Source organism: Fukomys damarensis, unplaced genomic scaffold (assembly GCF_012274545.1).
Source record: "Fukomys damarensis isolate Sample0158 unplaced genomic scaffold, DMR_v1.0_HiC HiC_scaffold_25, whole genome shotgun sequence".
NCBI lineage: Eukaryota > Metazoa > Chordata > Mammalia > Rodentia > Bathyergidae > Fukomys > Fukomys damarensis.
The window spans coordinates 273,984-287,741 of NW_022900937.1; the positions used below are offsets into that span (position 1 = coordinate 273,984).

Sequence of the window (13,758 nt, forward strand, 5' to 3'; positions counted from 1 at the left end):
GGTCAGTGGTTCCAAACTATTTTTGGTGAATCTATAGAATTTAGAAAATTGTATCGAATACGATGTTCCAACAAAATCCAATAAAAGGCGCTGTTTTACTTGGGATTTTTGTTGAAAACTAAGTAAAAATAGTTCTTTCATGGAACACCTGTGAAGACACTTTTCAACATAACCACGATCAGTAGTTAGGACAGTAGTTAGGAACACAGGCTTTGGAATCCAACAACCTAAATTTCAATTGAATATCAGCCCTCCTTGGCTGGAATATTCTTAATACTAAATATTAATTATTATTTTAATATCATAACAATACATTATATGAGAAACTATGTGGGAAAAATTATTGAAAAATTATTCCTAAAGAAAGGAAGTATGATGCAAGAAGATTCCCATAATAGACAAAATCAAATTCCTACTTCCTGTCATTACCCTCAAATTTCATTTCCGAAGACAATTTAACTTTTAACTCTATGAAAAGCCAATTCAGAGGAGCTAAAGGTACAGAATATTAAATTATGGGACCACTAAACGTACCCACCTCGATAAAGAGGGGATTTATATAATTAAAGTGGACAATGATCCATATTATCTTAGCTGAAAGCAGAAATGCTCTTGTGTTTTATATTTGTTTGCTCACCTTGAAACTCAAAGGGTTTTTTGTTGTTGTCTTTTGAAAACAATGTTGTGCTACAGTGCATGGAGAATAAGTTACCAGGAAAATAAAATAAAACTTAAAGAATGCAAAAAAGGAGCTGTCATGTCTCCCTAGAACTAAATTCAGAGAAGAAATGATCCCTCTATAAACATCTGAGAGTTTGCTTAGCGACAGTAATTAGAATATTTAGAGACAAACTCCAGAAAGCTAATTGCTCTTCTTTTACAATATAGATCTTTTATGTTTAAAGCTATTTGCTCTAAGTAACAGGTATGAACCTGAGCACTCTTTGACACTGACAATGTAAATTCTATAGCATTGATGTAAAGGAAGAACTTATATTCTTGCAAAGTATAAATCCCATTCTCTCTGGCTACATTCTAAGTCATGTTTAACCTCTAATGACCCTTCCACACACAGCATGGAGTCCAGCACATATTTTACATCAATTAATAATGAAGGAATAAATAAATTAATTAAAAAATAGAAAAGCAAGTCCAAGAGAGGGAAAGAGATGCCTGCTTGCCATCTAATGGTACATTGTCAAAAACATACATACACGATTCCCAGAGTGCAGCAAAACAGAGCCAGACTTCTAAATACATATATGTTTAGCCAATCTTGTCATTTATTTGTGATGCACACATTGTTCTAAAGGTACTAAGTAAAGCGGTATATGTGTATAGGTCCTGAAAATGAAGATCTTCCTCCTATGATAAATCAAGGCTGGAGATGTAGCTTAGCGGCACAGTGCCTGCCTGGCAAGTACAGAAAGAATTTTGGTTGTCTTCACCACAAAGAAATGTTAGATGTTTGAGGGGCTAGATATGTTTACCCTGACTTGAACATTATACAGTGGGTATCAAAATATCACAAGGATCCGAGTTCGATCCCCGGTACCAAAAAAAAAAAAAAAATCACAAAGGCACTCTAATAAATATGGACAACTTTTATGTGTCAATTTACAAAATTAAGTAAAACATAGAGAAAGTTATCTTTTAACATAAGAGAAAAATATTCAGCTATATATAGTGACCCACAAATATGGTGCTAGGCAGTAGCAAGACTGTTTTCCCTCTATATAATTTATTAAAGCTATGCTTTAAATCATTAAAAATATTGTGGTGTACTGGCTACAAGTTTTAAGATTCCACTTGAGAAAGCAAAGAGTTCTATTATCTCTCATCTCAATTCAGCCTGTATCTTGCAGTTCATTAATAAATCATAGTCCACTCTATTTAAAACTGAACATTAAACCAACTGTATTCCATCTACCTCAGTGGATGTCAATGGGAACTTACTGTCAGCAGTAAGAACACAATTGCCTTCTCTCCCTCGCATTGATCAACAGAACCAAGCGTTCCCAAAGTCCTGGGGCATTTACTAGAACCCTGTTCAGAATTTATTTATGCTTTTATTGTCCCTATAAAACCTCTGTTTTCCTGGTGTTCTAATTTTCTACTTGCCAAAAATTAAGAGTTGTTCTTAGAGTCCTTGCTTAAAGAGTTAATAAGCAAATAAATGCAAATGCAATAGCATTTCCAGTTTCTGCTAGGAGCCTCCAGGCAGCTTGTGAATGGTGTAGGAGCACTAGGAATCCAGGTCTGCAGGGTATTCCCCCTTCCTGAGATTCTCTAGCCAACGCCAAAGAAGCACCACCGTTCTCCTAAGGACTCAGTAGTTGTATTAAGACAGTGAAAACACACAGGGAAATTTAAATATACAGGCTTCCATGAAGCAGGCAGTTTACTTAGTAAGCATGGTCAACTTTCTTTGTAAATAAAAAATAATAATCAGAAATAAGAAAAGTGAGGCTGGATGATTGATCTCGCTGGGAGTGACTTAATCCAGAGTTCACAGCACGGCTGGGGAGCTGCAGGACCCCACAGAGGTGAATGAGCTGGTTAAGACCAAGGGATCTGATGCGAAGTGGGAATGTGCTCCTGTTTAGCCAGCAGTGGGTGTCACACACTGGAGGGAGAGGGCGGAGGAGCCAGGAAAAAGTCACAGAAAAAGATGCTGAACCTGAAATACTGTATTCACACATTTTATATGAAATTATGTTGATGGAAAGAATCCTCAACCCTGCTTTCTTTGTGCAAAGCATTTAGCTCTGCACACTTCTGTATACACTCTGCAGCACATTTAACAGAAGTCCCACATGAAGTGCTCTAAACACCAAGAGCGGCAAAGTCTATGGCTGGAAAACCACGGCAGCTGACCTGTCCCTTGTACTCACTGTGGTGGTCGTGGTGACCTCTTCAGTCACAACCTTCAGCGTGTCGACCACGGAGATGTAGCCCAGACGCTTCGCGATGGCCAAGGCAGTGTTACCATTCTGACGGGAGGGAAAGAGCAAGGAACGAGAGATGAGAAGTCTGTGATGTGGGCCAACGGCATCGCCGAGGCTCTGCGTGAGCCAGCGTTTCCTTCCAAAACAAGGCACGGCTGAGGAAAATCACTAGTTTTTACCATTACATCTAAATCTGTCTTTGTAACTTCTTTAGACTATAGCCCAGGTCACCATGGTAACACAACAAGCTTGAGCCTGCCTGCTCTTTTTAATAAGAAGCACTTGATGCTTAACCCTAAAGTTGTCGAACATCTACAATGCAGTCCTGAGATTAGGAAAGCATCCTCTGACGGGATGAAGCCTCTAAATGTTCTTAGGAGAACTAGGTACACTTACTCCTCAACAGCGGTCGGGCCATCCGCTGCAGGTGAGGGGTTACCCCTGGGAACGCAGTGACATATTTAGCTTCAGCTGTGTGGAAGCTGAGGCTGCAGCAAAGTAACACAGCCAGCCATTCAGGCCGCTTGAGATCCGGTTTGTTTAACTGCACTACTTGGTTTACATTTCAATGGCTTCGCGTCCCAATGAGCTTTGTCTAATGCAGCAGCTAGGAATGCTGCTCCCTTAAGAAAGCTGGGAGGGAAGTGTGATTCCTGCTCACATCTGAGAGCCAGCTGCAGACAGAGTAGGTTCCAGCCTGCCAAGCCCAGGGCTCTGCTCTCCAGAGAGCCAACTGAGTGAGGCCAACTGGTATCCCTCCCGGGCAAGCACTCTCCGGAAGTCACATTGACTTCTGGGAAGGTTTTCCAGAAATCAGGGGCTTTCCAGGGTCCGGAGGCTTACTTGAGTTGTACATATGAGAACTTAGCTCTGACAAGAGGCCACCCTGGCCCGAGCGAGGAAGGTCGGAACCTGGTGAGGGACAGGGGTGTGCATGTTTGGCTTACCGCGGTGGTGGCGTTGGGCTTGGCTCCGTGCTGCAGCAGGACATTGATGATGTGAGTGTGGCCCTGCTGGGCAGCCTGGTGCAAAGGCGTGTAGCCATTCTGGGGTCGGAGGTGGCAGTGATTTGCAGGGGGAGAGGAAAACGAGGTTAGCCTTTGGTCTTTACTTCCTGGTCTTATTTACAACAAAACCATCAAAAGATGCTTTGTTTATTTGGAGCCCAGTTTTCCCAGCAACCCATTTCTCAGCAGCAAACCCTCCCTCACACCTTCTGCTCTGCTAAACAAAGCAGAGACTAGCTTATGAAACAAGGAGATAAAAAGACTCTCTGAGCATAACTATTATTATCTTGTAAGCAATCAGCATTAAAAATGGGTATGCATAGAGATTTAAAATGGAAAAGGACATTGTCTCTGGTTTCTTCCCTAGTTAGGAAGTAGGGAAGAGTAAACTTGTTTTTAAAAGAAGGCTGCAGAGGGTCACACAAACTCTTGCATGCTTATCCTCCTTCCCTGGCAATTAACCTTTGGGTTTGCTTTATAGTATCTGAATCAGTGAAAATAAATCTAAGCCTTATATTCATTTCCAGGAACAGCTTTGAGTATAGAACACATCCATGCACTTGGAGAAAAGAGATGTTATCAGAAGTACATGGCCCATCCTCAATAAAAATATGTCTTTAAAAACTAGTTTTCAGCATTCTGGTCTGAATTCCCACACAGATGAAAGCCCTGTAGTCTTTGATTTCTGAAGAATCATTGGCAAGGTTACTGAGGCCAGTCTTACTAAGAGTTGCAGGGCTGGTTAGGTATGATATAAGATGCTGCATATTAGCATTCATTTAAAAGTCATGCTGGAACCCTGGAGTACACCAAAACAGTAACAGCAACCCTTACTGTGCCAGTAGCTGGCCCTTGAAATTGTTTTCTCATCTAGTCTTCATTAGCACGGTTAAATGAGGGTGCCTTGTGCATCATAGGTATTTCAGAAAGAATGGCTGACTAAAGGGGTAATGAGCAAATAATTGCATAAATGAATATTTTTCTCCCCATTTCAGAGATGACAAAATTGAAAATAGAAAGTAATGTTTTCACTATCATTCTAGGTTCAGTTCCTGTGTCGATTATGACAACCAGTGTGTCTCAAAACTACTTTTATAATCTACTTGCCTCACTCCTGATAAAAATCTATAATTTTCAGGACACAACTGCAGTAGGCTTTACAATCTGATGGTCCATTCCTGCCCCATGTTAATAAGAGTAAATCTCTATAACATCATCTAGACGTGCAAGGTGTGTGTTCCCTGTAGCCCGTGTCCTTGAGGATTCATGTGCACATACGTATTTCCTTCTCCTGACATGAACCCACCATGTATAGACTGGACAGGGGCACCACTTGCTTTGTTTCATTCTAATTTTAAGCAACCAATAACTCCATACGTTCTAAATCTTTTATACCATGTTATGAGTCATTGAGGAGTAAAGCAACATGAGCATTCTCATTTTCTTTCTTTTTTTTAATTGAGGTACTGGGACTTAAATTGAAGGCCTTTGAAACTGAGTTCCATTCCCATCTCTTTTCTGTTTTTTGTTTTGAGACATGATCTCCCGAAGTGGTGAAATCGCCCAGGTTAGGCTCAAATTTGTGGTCCTTCTGCCTCAGTCTCCCAGAATGCTGGGATTATAGGCATGCACCACCACACCTGCCTCGTATGTATGCATTTTCAAAGGAATGAAACCATCATTTAGTAACTACAGTTGCACATGAAATGTCAGGAAGAAAATGTAATTCCTTGCTCAGAGATATCCCTCTATATGAAAAAATTCTGAAGAGTTTGTTACATGTTTTCCTCTGGGGGTTTGTATCTATCAACTCCCCTAAGTTTGTTCCAAATACCACAGTAAAAGCTACACAGTTCACCAACAAAATTGCAACTTTTCTCTCCATCAGATGTGCTGAGATATAGATCTAACCCCATGGAGGGCACTGGCACTGCACAGACAACAATACCTGTATATTAACCATCTCACTATAACCATTTCAACAACCAAAAGCTTAATAAAAACACAGCAAACATATCAAGTGCTGCTAAGGTCCCACTACGTGGTCCTCTGCACCTCTCTGGAGAATCCCTGCATTCCAACAAAAATGTCTTTCCAGGAATGCTCACTTGTAGCTGGCTCAGCAAAAATGATGCTAGGAAATGAAGTCTGAAAAATCATCTGAGAGCTTTTAAATAAACACTGAAGTAAAATTTCATAAAAACTCAAAATTGCTCAAAAACTAGGTAGCAGCTCTTTTTGCTAGGGTAAGATTATGAATTTGAAGCTTAAATGTTACAGAATAACTATAATTTACAAGACAAGTTTCCAAGTTTCTTTCAATTTAGCTTGTGAGCATGATTATTTATAGACATAATTGTGTTTTCACTGCTAAGAGGTTATAAAAATGTTGACTTATGAAACTTTTATAGATTTCTAATTAGTAGCATCCTGGGTGGTGGCTTTGGAAACTTCTGAATATGCGCACCACCTGCCTTGAGGCCACATAACTGACATTAGCAATTTCTGATCTGGGAAGTTAAAGGCAACATGAAAATAGTTATTTGGATCAAAGATCCTGGAGCAGCAAGTGATGTGATGAATAATAACAGCAGTTCTATCATGGCTTTCTCTACAATTTGAGCACACTGAATTTGCAGGGGTCATGTTTTGACCTTGTCTTGGCAAAGAGGACCCCTAAAGTGGCACTGGGAAAAGCTGTTGGGATGGAATGGGCTCTTTGCTGCCCTTGCCAGCCTGTAGTGCAGGCCTTCTTCACGTCCGCCCCACTGAGCACGAACACGTAACTCTCCCAAAGCGACAGTTTGCTAAAAGTGAAAGGTATGCAGGCTAGGCTGCCTGACTGGGATGGGGACCAGGGCCAAGGGCCCAGAAACAGGTAAAGGAAACATGCTAAGGCATCCATTGTTCTAGCAGGCCTCTATTATATCCTGCAGCAGCTTGTTAAATCGATGTCAACTACTTTATTACACAGGTCCTTTTGAGGCTAACCTATGTGGCTATCAATGTTTACTGAATGAAGAGTTTCAAACAATTACAAAATTACATGGCCTCTTCCAAATCACATTAAAAGAACTTAAAAAATAATTGTAGCTATGGTAGTTGGTGAAGTGTTCAGATGGTTGAACCTCTCTGCTTATAGAAAGGAAAAATGAATCCAAGTATTTTACCTTGGTTTTTGCATTAACATTGGCTCCCTGCTTCAGCAGAAAGTTGACCATTTTCACATTTCCATAGTGGCAGGCCACAATTAAAGGAGTGTAACCAAGCTGTAAATAACAAATAAATCATAAAATTATAAAGCAGAAGCATCATTACTCTAGTAGGTAATAATCAAAGGGGGAAGGGGATTAGGTAGAATTTCAGCTACTGTAGGAAGGGTAGAAATTCAGTTTGCTTATATAAAAATTATTTAGCAGATTGTATATGTATACTGTGGTTACAAATATGGATATAAGCAGGCCCCTGAACATACGAGACTTTACATCAGCAAAGGAGATCAGAAATGTGTGTGGCTTAATTTGAAAAGCGATGCACATACAATATGATTTGACAACAGATGAGGGGACAGACTCCAAGGAGGATGAAGGAGAGACACAGAAAAAGTGGAGCTAACGTGGGCTTAAGGAAGGAGTAGACTTTTGTGGCGCAGAGAGGGAAAAGCCATGGCAAGACCAAGAGCATGCAGTTGAGCAGACTCAGAAGGAAGCCAGCAAACCATCTGGACCCATGAAGCGAAGGGTGGGCTAAGCCTGTAAAACTGGTCTTTTGGAAGGGATCTGGGTACCATGTGCTGCATTAGGATTTGATTCCAACAAAAGCAGGGTACAACAGGTTTGTGAGACTCTGAAATGCCTTTGGGGAGAGTGGACCTGACTGGGCCGATCTGAATGAGGCCTACTGGAATTCACCCAGAACTCATCACAGCATTGACAGTGACTGGCTTTACCTTTGTGTGTGCATCCTGGTCACCCCCGTGCTTGGTGAGAATATCAGCAACACTGACTTTATCTTCTTGGGCTGCAAGGTGTAAGGATGTGAGTCCACTCTAGAAAGAGAATGAACATAGAGAGAAAGTTCACTCAAAGAGGAAAATGCACTGCATTTGACAGCACTTACTTTCATGTTTTGAAGAAGCTCCTGGGAAACTTGGAGCCTTTCTTTCCCCAGGAATCACATCTGTTGATACCTAGGACAATCCCTAAGTTAATACAACTTTCCATCCAAGACTAATTCTCTAGGTTAACCAACACCCTCAGTGAATTGCATTTGCTGCTTTCTATACTGGGTATTTATGATGTGAGGCTTTTAAATAACTCAGCTCATAAGCTTCCAGAAAACACTTGCTTCAAAGCCAGCTGGGCCTCCTGCTGCATCTATTTATTTACTTTAATCGATCAACCAAATACTACTGTTACTTCATAACCACAACAATAATCTACATTTCTGTCAACAGAATTTCATATCAATGTTAAAAACGTGCAAAATTATAAGAAATTAGTTCAGAATAATTTTCAAGCACACAGAGAAGGTACTCCTATTTTATTTTTTTGATTGTTCTTCTAGCTGCTAAATTATGAAACATAATCCTAACATTTATAAAGCACCATAAACTGGCTAGTTGTTAAAAAAAGGTCTGGCATATACACATCAGATAATTATTTTGTTTATTAGTCTATGCAAATAAAATACAGTTATGAATTAATAAAAATGAAAGAACGAAAAAAGAAAGGAAGAAGTCATTTGCTTAGTGCTACACTCTGGCAGCTTCACTCAGTTTTGCTTCCACCAGCAAAACAGAATTTTTTAAAAGTATCTTAAAAACCTAAATCATTTGTATGTTTAACAGGAATTTTTTGAGTATTATCTTATGCAAGGAAGTGTTCCAGGCAACTGGATATGGCCATGAATAGAGATTCTGGCCTTCAGAGAGCTTATAGCTTACAGTGCATTCATACCAACTATTACTCAAGCACCGTGAACATTCATCCTTTTCCTGCATCTTGCAGCTGTAAAATGAGGTAGCTGCCTATGCTCTGGGTCGACTGCACCCTTCTATCACCAGTTCATGAATCAAAATTGGTGGTCACCACTTTGCCCATCCCTTTATAGCAGCTAAGCTGAGAAGGACAAACCATGCTCTTCAAAATCACCACCTCCAGCCACGGTTGTACCTCTAGAAATGAACAAGTCCTCTGACCTTTAAATAATATGTGACACCCACGGAGAAAAGACACTCTTCAACTTGGCCAGAGAATTGCACTGGGGCACCTGGGACCTTTTAATTCTTAGAGCTCCAGCTGTACTCATCTTTGAATTTCATGAAACATCAGGGTGAGATAGAAGACAATTATTATTTAACCCTAACGTGGACATAACTTGAATATGAGGACAAAACAGAAGATTCTACCTTACACTGAATCTTCTCCATCTTAAAATAGTAAATACAAGAAATATTTCATTTAGTAGAGAAAATTGGTTTATTTAAAAATTTTATGGAAGTAATCATTAAATGAAGCAATCATCAAATATCTCAAAGACAATTTTAATGGTATATCAAATGTACCACATATTCTGTTTACAGAATGGCTTTTTTATAAAATAGGATTATAAATGAACAATCAGTATGTTTGTTATGATAAACTTGAACATTGAAATCAAATTATATAAACCTCCCTAATAAACCAAGAAAACAGGAGATGTTAAAGAAGTTCTTTAAGAAAATATAAGCCACTTTATAAGATACACTAGTGAACAATACAACTTTTTATTCTACCGTATTTTGCTGTTATATGGTGATTGGACAAGGACTATAGCATCAGTTCTATGCTGTAGTTCTCACTGAGAAATAATTTGGAGAGAAGGAAATGATTGATTTTAGTCGACTTCAGCCAAAGAATATATGTCCCTTTCAAAAGCAGTGGGAAAATTGATTATTGATTTTGCCTTTTCCCTGAGATATTTTAATAGTTGCATTTATTATACCAAAAAAGTAAGGTTATTTGTATAGTGAGAATTTATGTGTTATATTATCATTCATATATATCTACAAAAGTTTTACTCTATTCACAAATATATCATGCCTTTGTCTTTAGGAATATATCATGATTTGTCTTTTAAAATGATACAATTGGGCCGGGGATTTAGCTCAGCAGTTCGGTGGCCTGCCTTGCAAGCACAAGGACCCGAGTTCAATCCCCGATACCAAAACAAAACAAAACAAAAAAAGTAATAAAAATGATACAATACTCAAATCATTTTTATAAAGGCACTATAACTATTTTGTAACTCAAAACTGAATATTTTTCTCTATTATTGAGTGTGCAACTCCAAAATACTCACTAAATACTAGCTGGCTGAGTACAAAGACTTTTATAAAAAGTAATATACTTAGGAGAACATTATTAAGGAAGACAGTGAATTCATCCCAAATATATGTCTATTATTTTTATTAGTTAAAAATAACACCATCAGATGCACTGTATGATCACTTTCATGAACTGTCTAAATTTAATTCTACTCCAAATTTTACTGGTTTATTTGACTTCACTTGCTTATTATTAAATAAATTATGTGTTTAGTAGATAATAAATCCATGTGCCCTTCCTAGACTGACAGTGAGTGAAATGCTCCATGATTCTTGGTGAGAACATCCCAGGAGGGTAAGTGGCCACCTGAATGGTGCGAGTTCAATGCCCCAGATTTTAATGCCTGTACACAAAATTTCGCTATAAGGCTTTGTTACGTTCATTTTTGTTAAAACGCAAATATTTTTAGGAGACTAATTCTTAATTAGCTCTTATCATATGCTATGGTTTGAATATATTCCCTCAAGTGTTCATGTGTTAGAAATTTAATCCCTAAATTCATCTGTTGATGACATTTAAAGATAGGGCTGAGAGGTAACTAGCATAAGATGAAGTCATAAAGTAGCTCCCCAACTCCCATGATGTCATTGGTATTCTTATAACAGTGATGGTGAACCTTGTAGAGCTTTCAATGATAAAAAACAGCTGGTGTTCCTCAGACAAAGGTCTGCTATCTGGAATATATGAAGAACTTAAAAAAATCAGACCCCCCCAAATTTAAAGACCCAATCCAAAAATGAGCATCTGCAATGAACATACATTTCTCCAACAAAGAAGTAGAAACAGCAAATAAACATATGAAAAATATTCAATATCACTGGTCATTCAAGAAATGCAAATGAAAACAATGCTGAGATTCTACCTCACCCTAGAAAGAATGAAAGCAATCAAGAAATCAATAACAAATGTTGGCGGGGTTGTGGGGGAAAAGGAACCCTTCTCCACTGTTGGTGGGAGCGTAGACTGGTGCAACCACTGTGAAAATCAGCATGGAGATTTCTCAAAGAACTAGGATTAGAGGTCCCATTTGACCCAGTTACTACCCTACTGGGTATCTTCCCAAAAGAATTAAAAACATCATACTGCAACAATACCTGTGTGCCCATGTTTATAGCAGCACAGTCTGTAATAGCTAAATCTTAGAAACAGCCCAAATACCCATCAGCTTGTGACTGGATAAAGAAGATACGTTTTTAAATGGAGTACTACTCAGCCATAAAGAATGATAAACAGAGACATTTATAGCTAAATGAATGTACACTGAAGAGACATCCTTAAGTGCAATAAATAGTACATACATGTATAAATCCCAAATAGTTTCTCTGGTGTGAGAAACTGAAAGTATAAATGAGGACCAAAATATATAATAAATAATTTGAAATAAGAATAAAGGGTGCAAAGGGGAAAGGAAAGTAGCGTGAGGGGGTAGGGGAAAGAAGAGAAAGAAAGAAAAATGCAAAAAGAAGGAAAACACAAAAACGCTTTTTGTAAATAGGGAGGGATAGAGGGGAGGAAGGGAAGAAAGGAATGGGAAAAACAAGAACCAAGATATATCGTGTACGTGGTGGCTCCTAATGAGGAATGTGGTCAGAACGTGTGACTAAGAAATCAACAGCTGGGCACAGCACGAATGCCATGCTCTGCCACCCCTGCCGCGTAAGAAGAGAAAGAGTGGCCTGAGCTGACCTGCTCGTAGTCCGACCGTGGGATACCCTCTGCCGTGTCTGGGGGAGCAAGAAGGGCCCCATCCAATGTTGGGCAGATGCTGGTGCCATAATCTGGGACTTCTCACCCTCCAGAACCATGGCCAAATAAATTTCTATTGTTTATAAATTTCCCCGTCTTACGCATTTTATTACTGGAACAAAAACTTGAGTAGGACATTATACTTTTTAAAAGGATCTGAAGAGCTTTGATACAAGCAGATCAGCGGAGGAAGGTAAGGGATGCGGAGTGGTAAGACCCAGCGCACTCAGGACAATCCACCTGTGTCACGGCTCCTCCTACGGAAGACACACCACACACACCACCTACACATGTGTCAGGGTCCATCTACACTGAATACTTCAGAAACCACAATAAACAAAGTGTTTGTATGCTTTCAGAAAATTCTAGCTAGCTTAATTGTCACTAGACCCAAACCATCTGTTACACAGAACACCAAGATTCAAATAATGAACTAACTTCTAAACACAGATTCCAAGTTTTAGTTTCTCAGCATCTACCTCCAGTAGAATATATAACAGACAGATGAAGACTACACACACACACACACACACACACACACACACACACACACACACTGCAGATAGATGAGACAGATACACACATAAAAATCAAAATATTTTTAGGTTTGAATATATCTGTGACTATACTTTACTGAATATTCCCTCACCACCATCGATACTCTGGCACTCAGTTGGGCTGGAGCATTACATGGGTGTAATTTGGGTGTTACATGGGAGCCCATCTGATTCATCTTTGAACAAAACCCCAGATCAAACCATTATCTCTTTCCTTTCCTCCCTAAACCCCTTCTCTTGAATTTTGAATTAGGGACAGCAAAAACTCATGCAGTCTGGGATAGCTGTTTAAACTACAGTGATACTAATTCTTGGGAGTTACACAGTAGCCTCTTCAGAGGTTAGCACAGAGAACCAGAGGAAACAGATCTAAAGAAAGAGGTCAGTGAAACTGACTTACAAAGAAAAGATGCAAAAACAGTTGTAGAGTTAGAAAATCTGAGAGAGCGACTCCCTTGTTTCTCATGGTCTTCCAGTCCCTCACAAGGCTTGCTTCCCTGCCTGCCTTGTGTCTACAAACATCCCTGTGTCCTTCTTTTCATTTTTACTCCAAAGTATCTCATATTGGTTTCTGTTTGCATTCATCCGCAAGTCTGTAATGAAGCAAGAAGAATGGAATACCTTGGTTGACATATGGATATTAGCTCCCTTGTCCAGCAGCAAGGTGACCATGTCTGTGTGCCCCTCCTGTGAGGCCAGGTGAAGTGGAGTTACACCTTGCTTCGTCACAATGTTGGTCTCGGCTCCATAGCTGAGGAGTGTAGAAGCGATCTGCATCTGGTTCTTCTTGGCAGCAATATGTAAAGGAGTGTAACCATTCTAAAATGAAGCAAAGACATATATTAGAAAAGGGAATTTTAACAGAATCCTTAATGTTTCTCTAAAGGAAATAAAAATACACAACAAACAAAGCTGACAGTTAATCCAAACTCTTACCCCTCCCAAGTGTCCTTCCAACTATACCTAATCTTTCCAGCCTAAGCTTCCATTTTACTGTAAGAGAGATATAGGTACTAAATCTCCTAGGATTATTGGTTGTCTCCTGAAAATCAGAGGCAGGTTCCTTTTCTACACAACCATCTTTAAGTACCTGGATGTAGATTTCCTCTCTCTCTCTCTCTCTCTCTCTCTC

The 13,758-nt window shown here is 39.3% G+C and overlaps 1 protein-coding gene across 50 annotated transcripts in view; it reads right to left on the reverse strand.

The window, feature by feature from the left end:
• Ank2 (ankyrin 2) overlaps positions 1-13,758 on the reverse strand; it is a 442,295-nt gene that overhangs the window by 78,835 nt on the left and 349,702 nt on the right. For all 50 annotated transcript variants that reach the window (XM_033756207.1, XM_033756210.1, XM_033756204.1 and 47 more), the window contains 5 exons: positions 13,248-13,445; positions 7,905-8,003; positions 7,126-7,224; positions 3,896-3,994; positions 2,895-2,993 (listed from right to left, as the gene is read on the reverse strand). In XM_033756207.1, the coding sequence (XP_033612098.1) occupies positions 2,895-2,993; positions 3,896-3,994; positions 7,126-7,224; positions 7,905-8,003; positions 13,248-13,445 (594 nt within the window). The remainder of the gene's footprint in view (positions 1-2,894; positions 2,994-3,895; positions 3,995-7,125; positions 7,225-7,904; positions 8,004-13,247; positions 13,446-13,758) is intronic.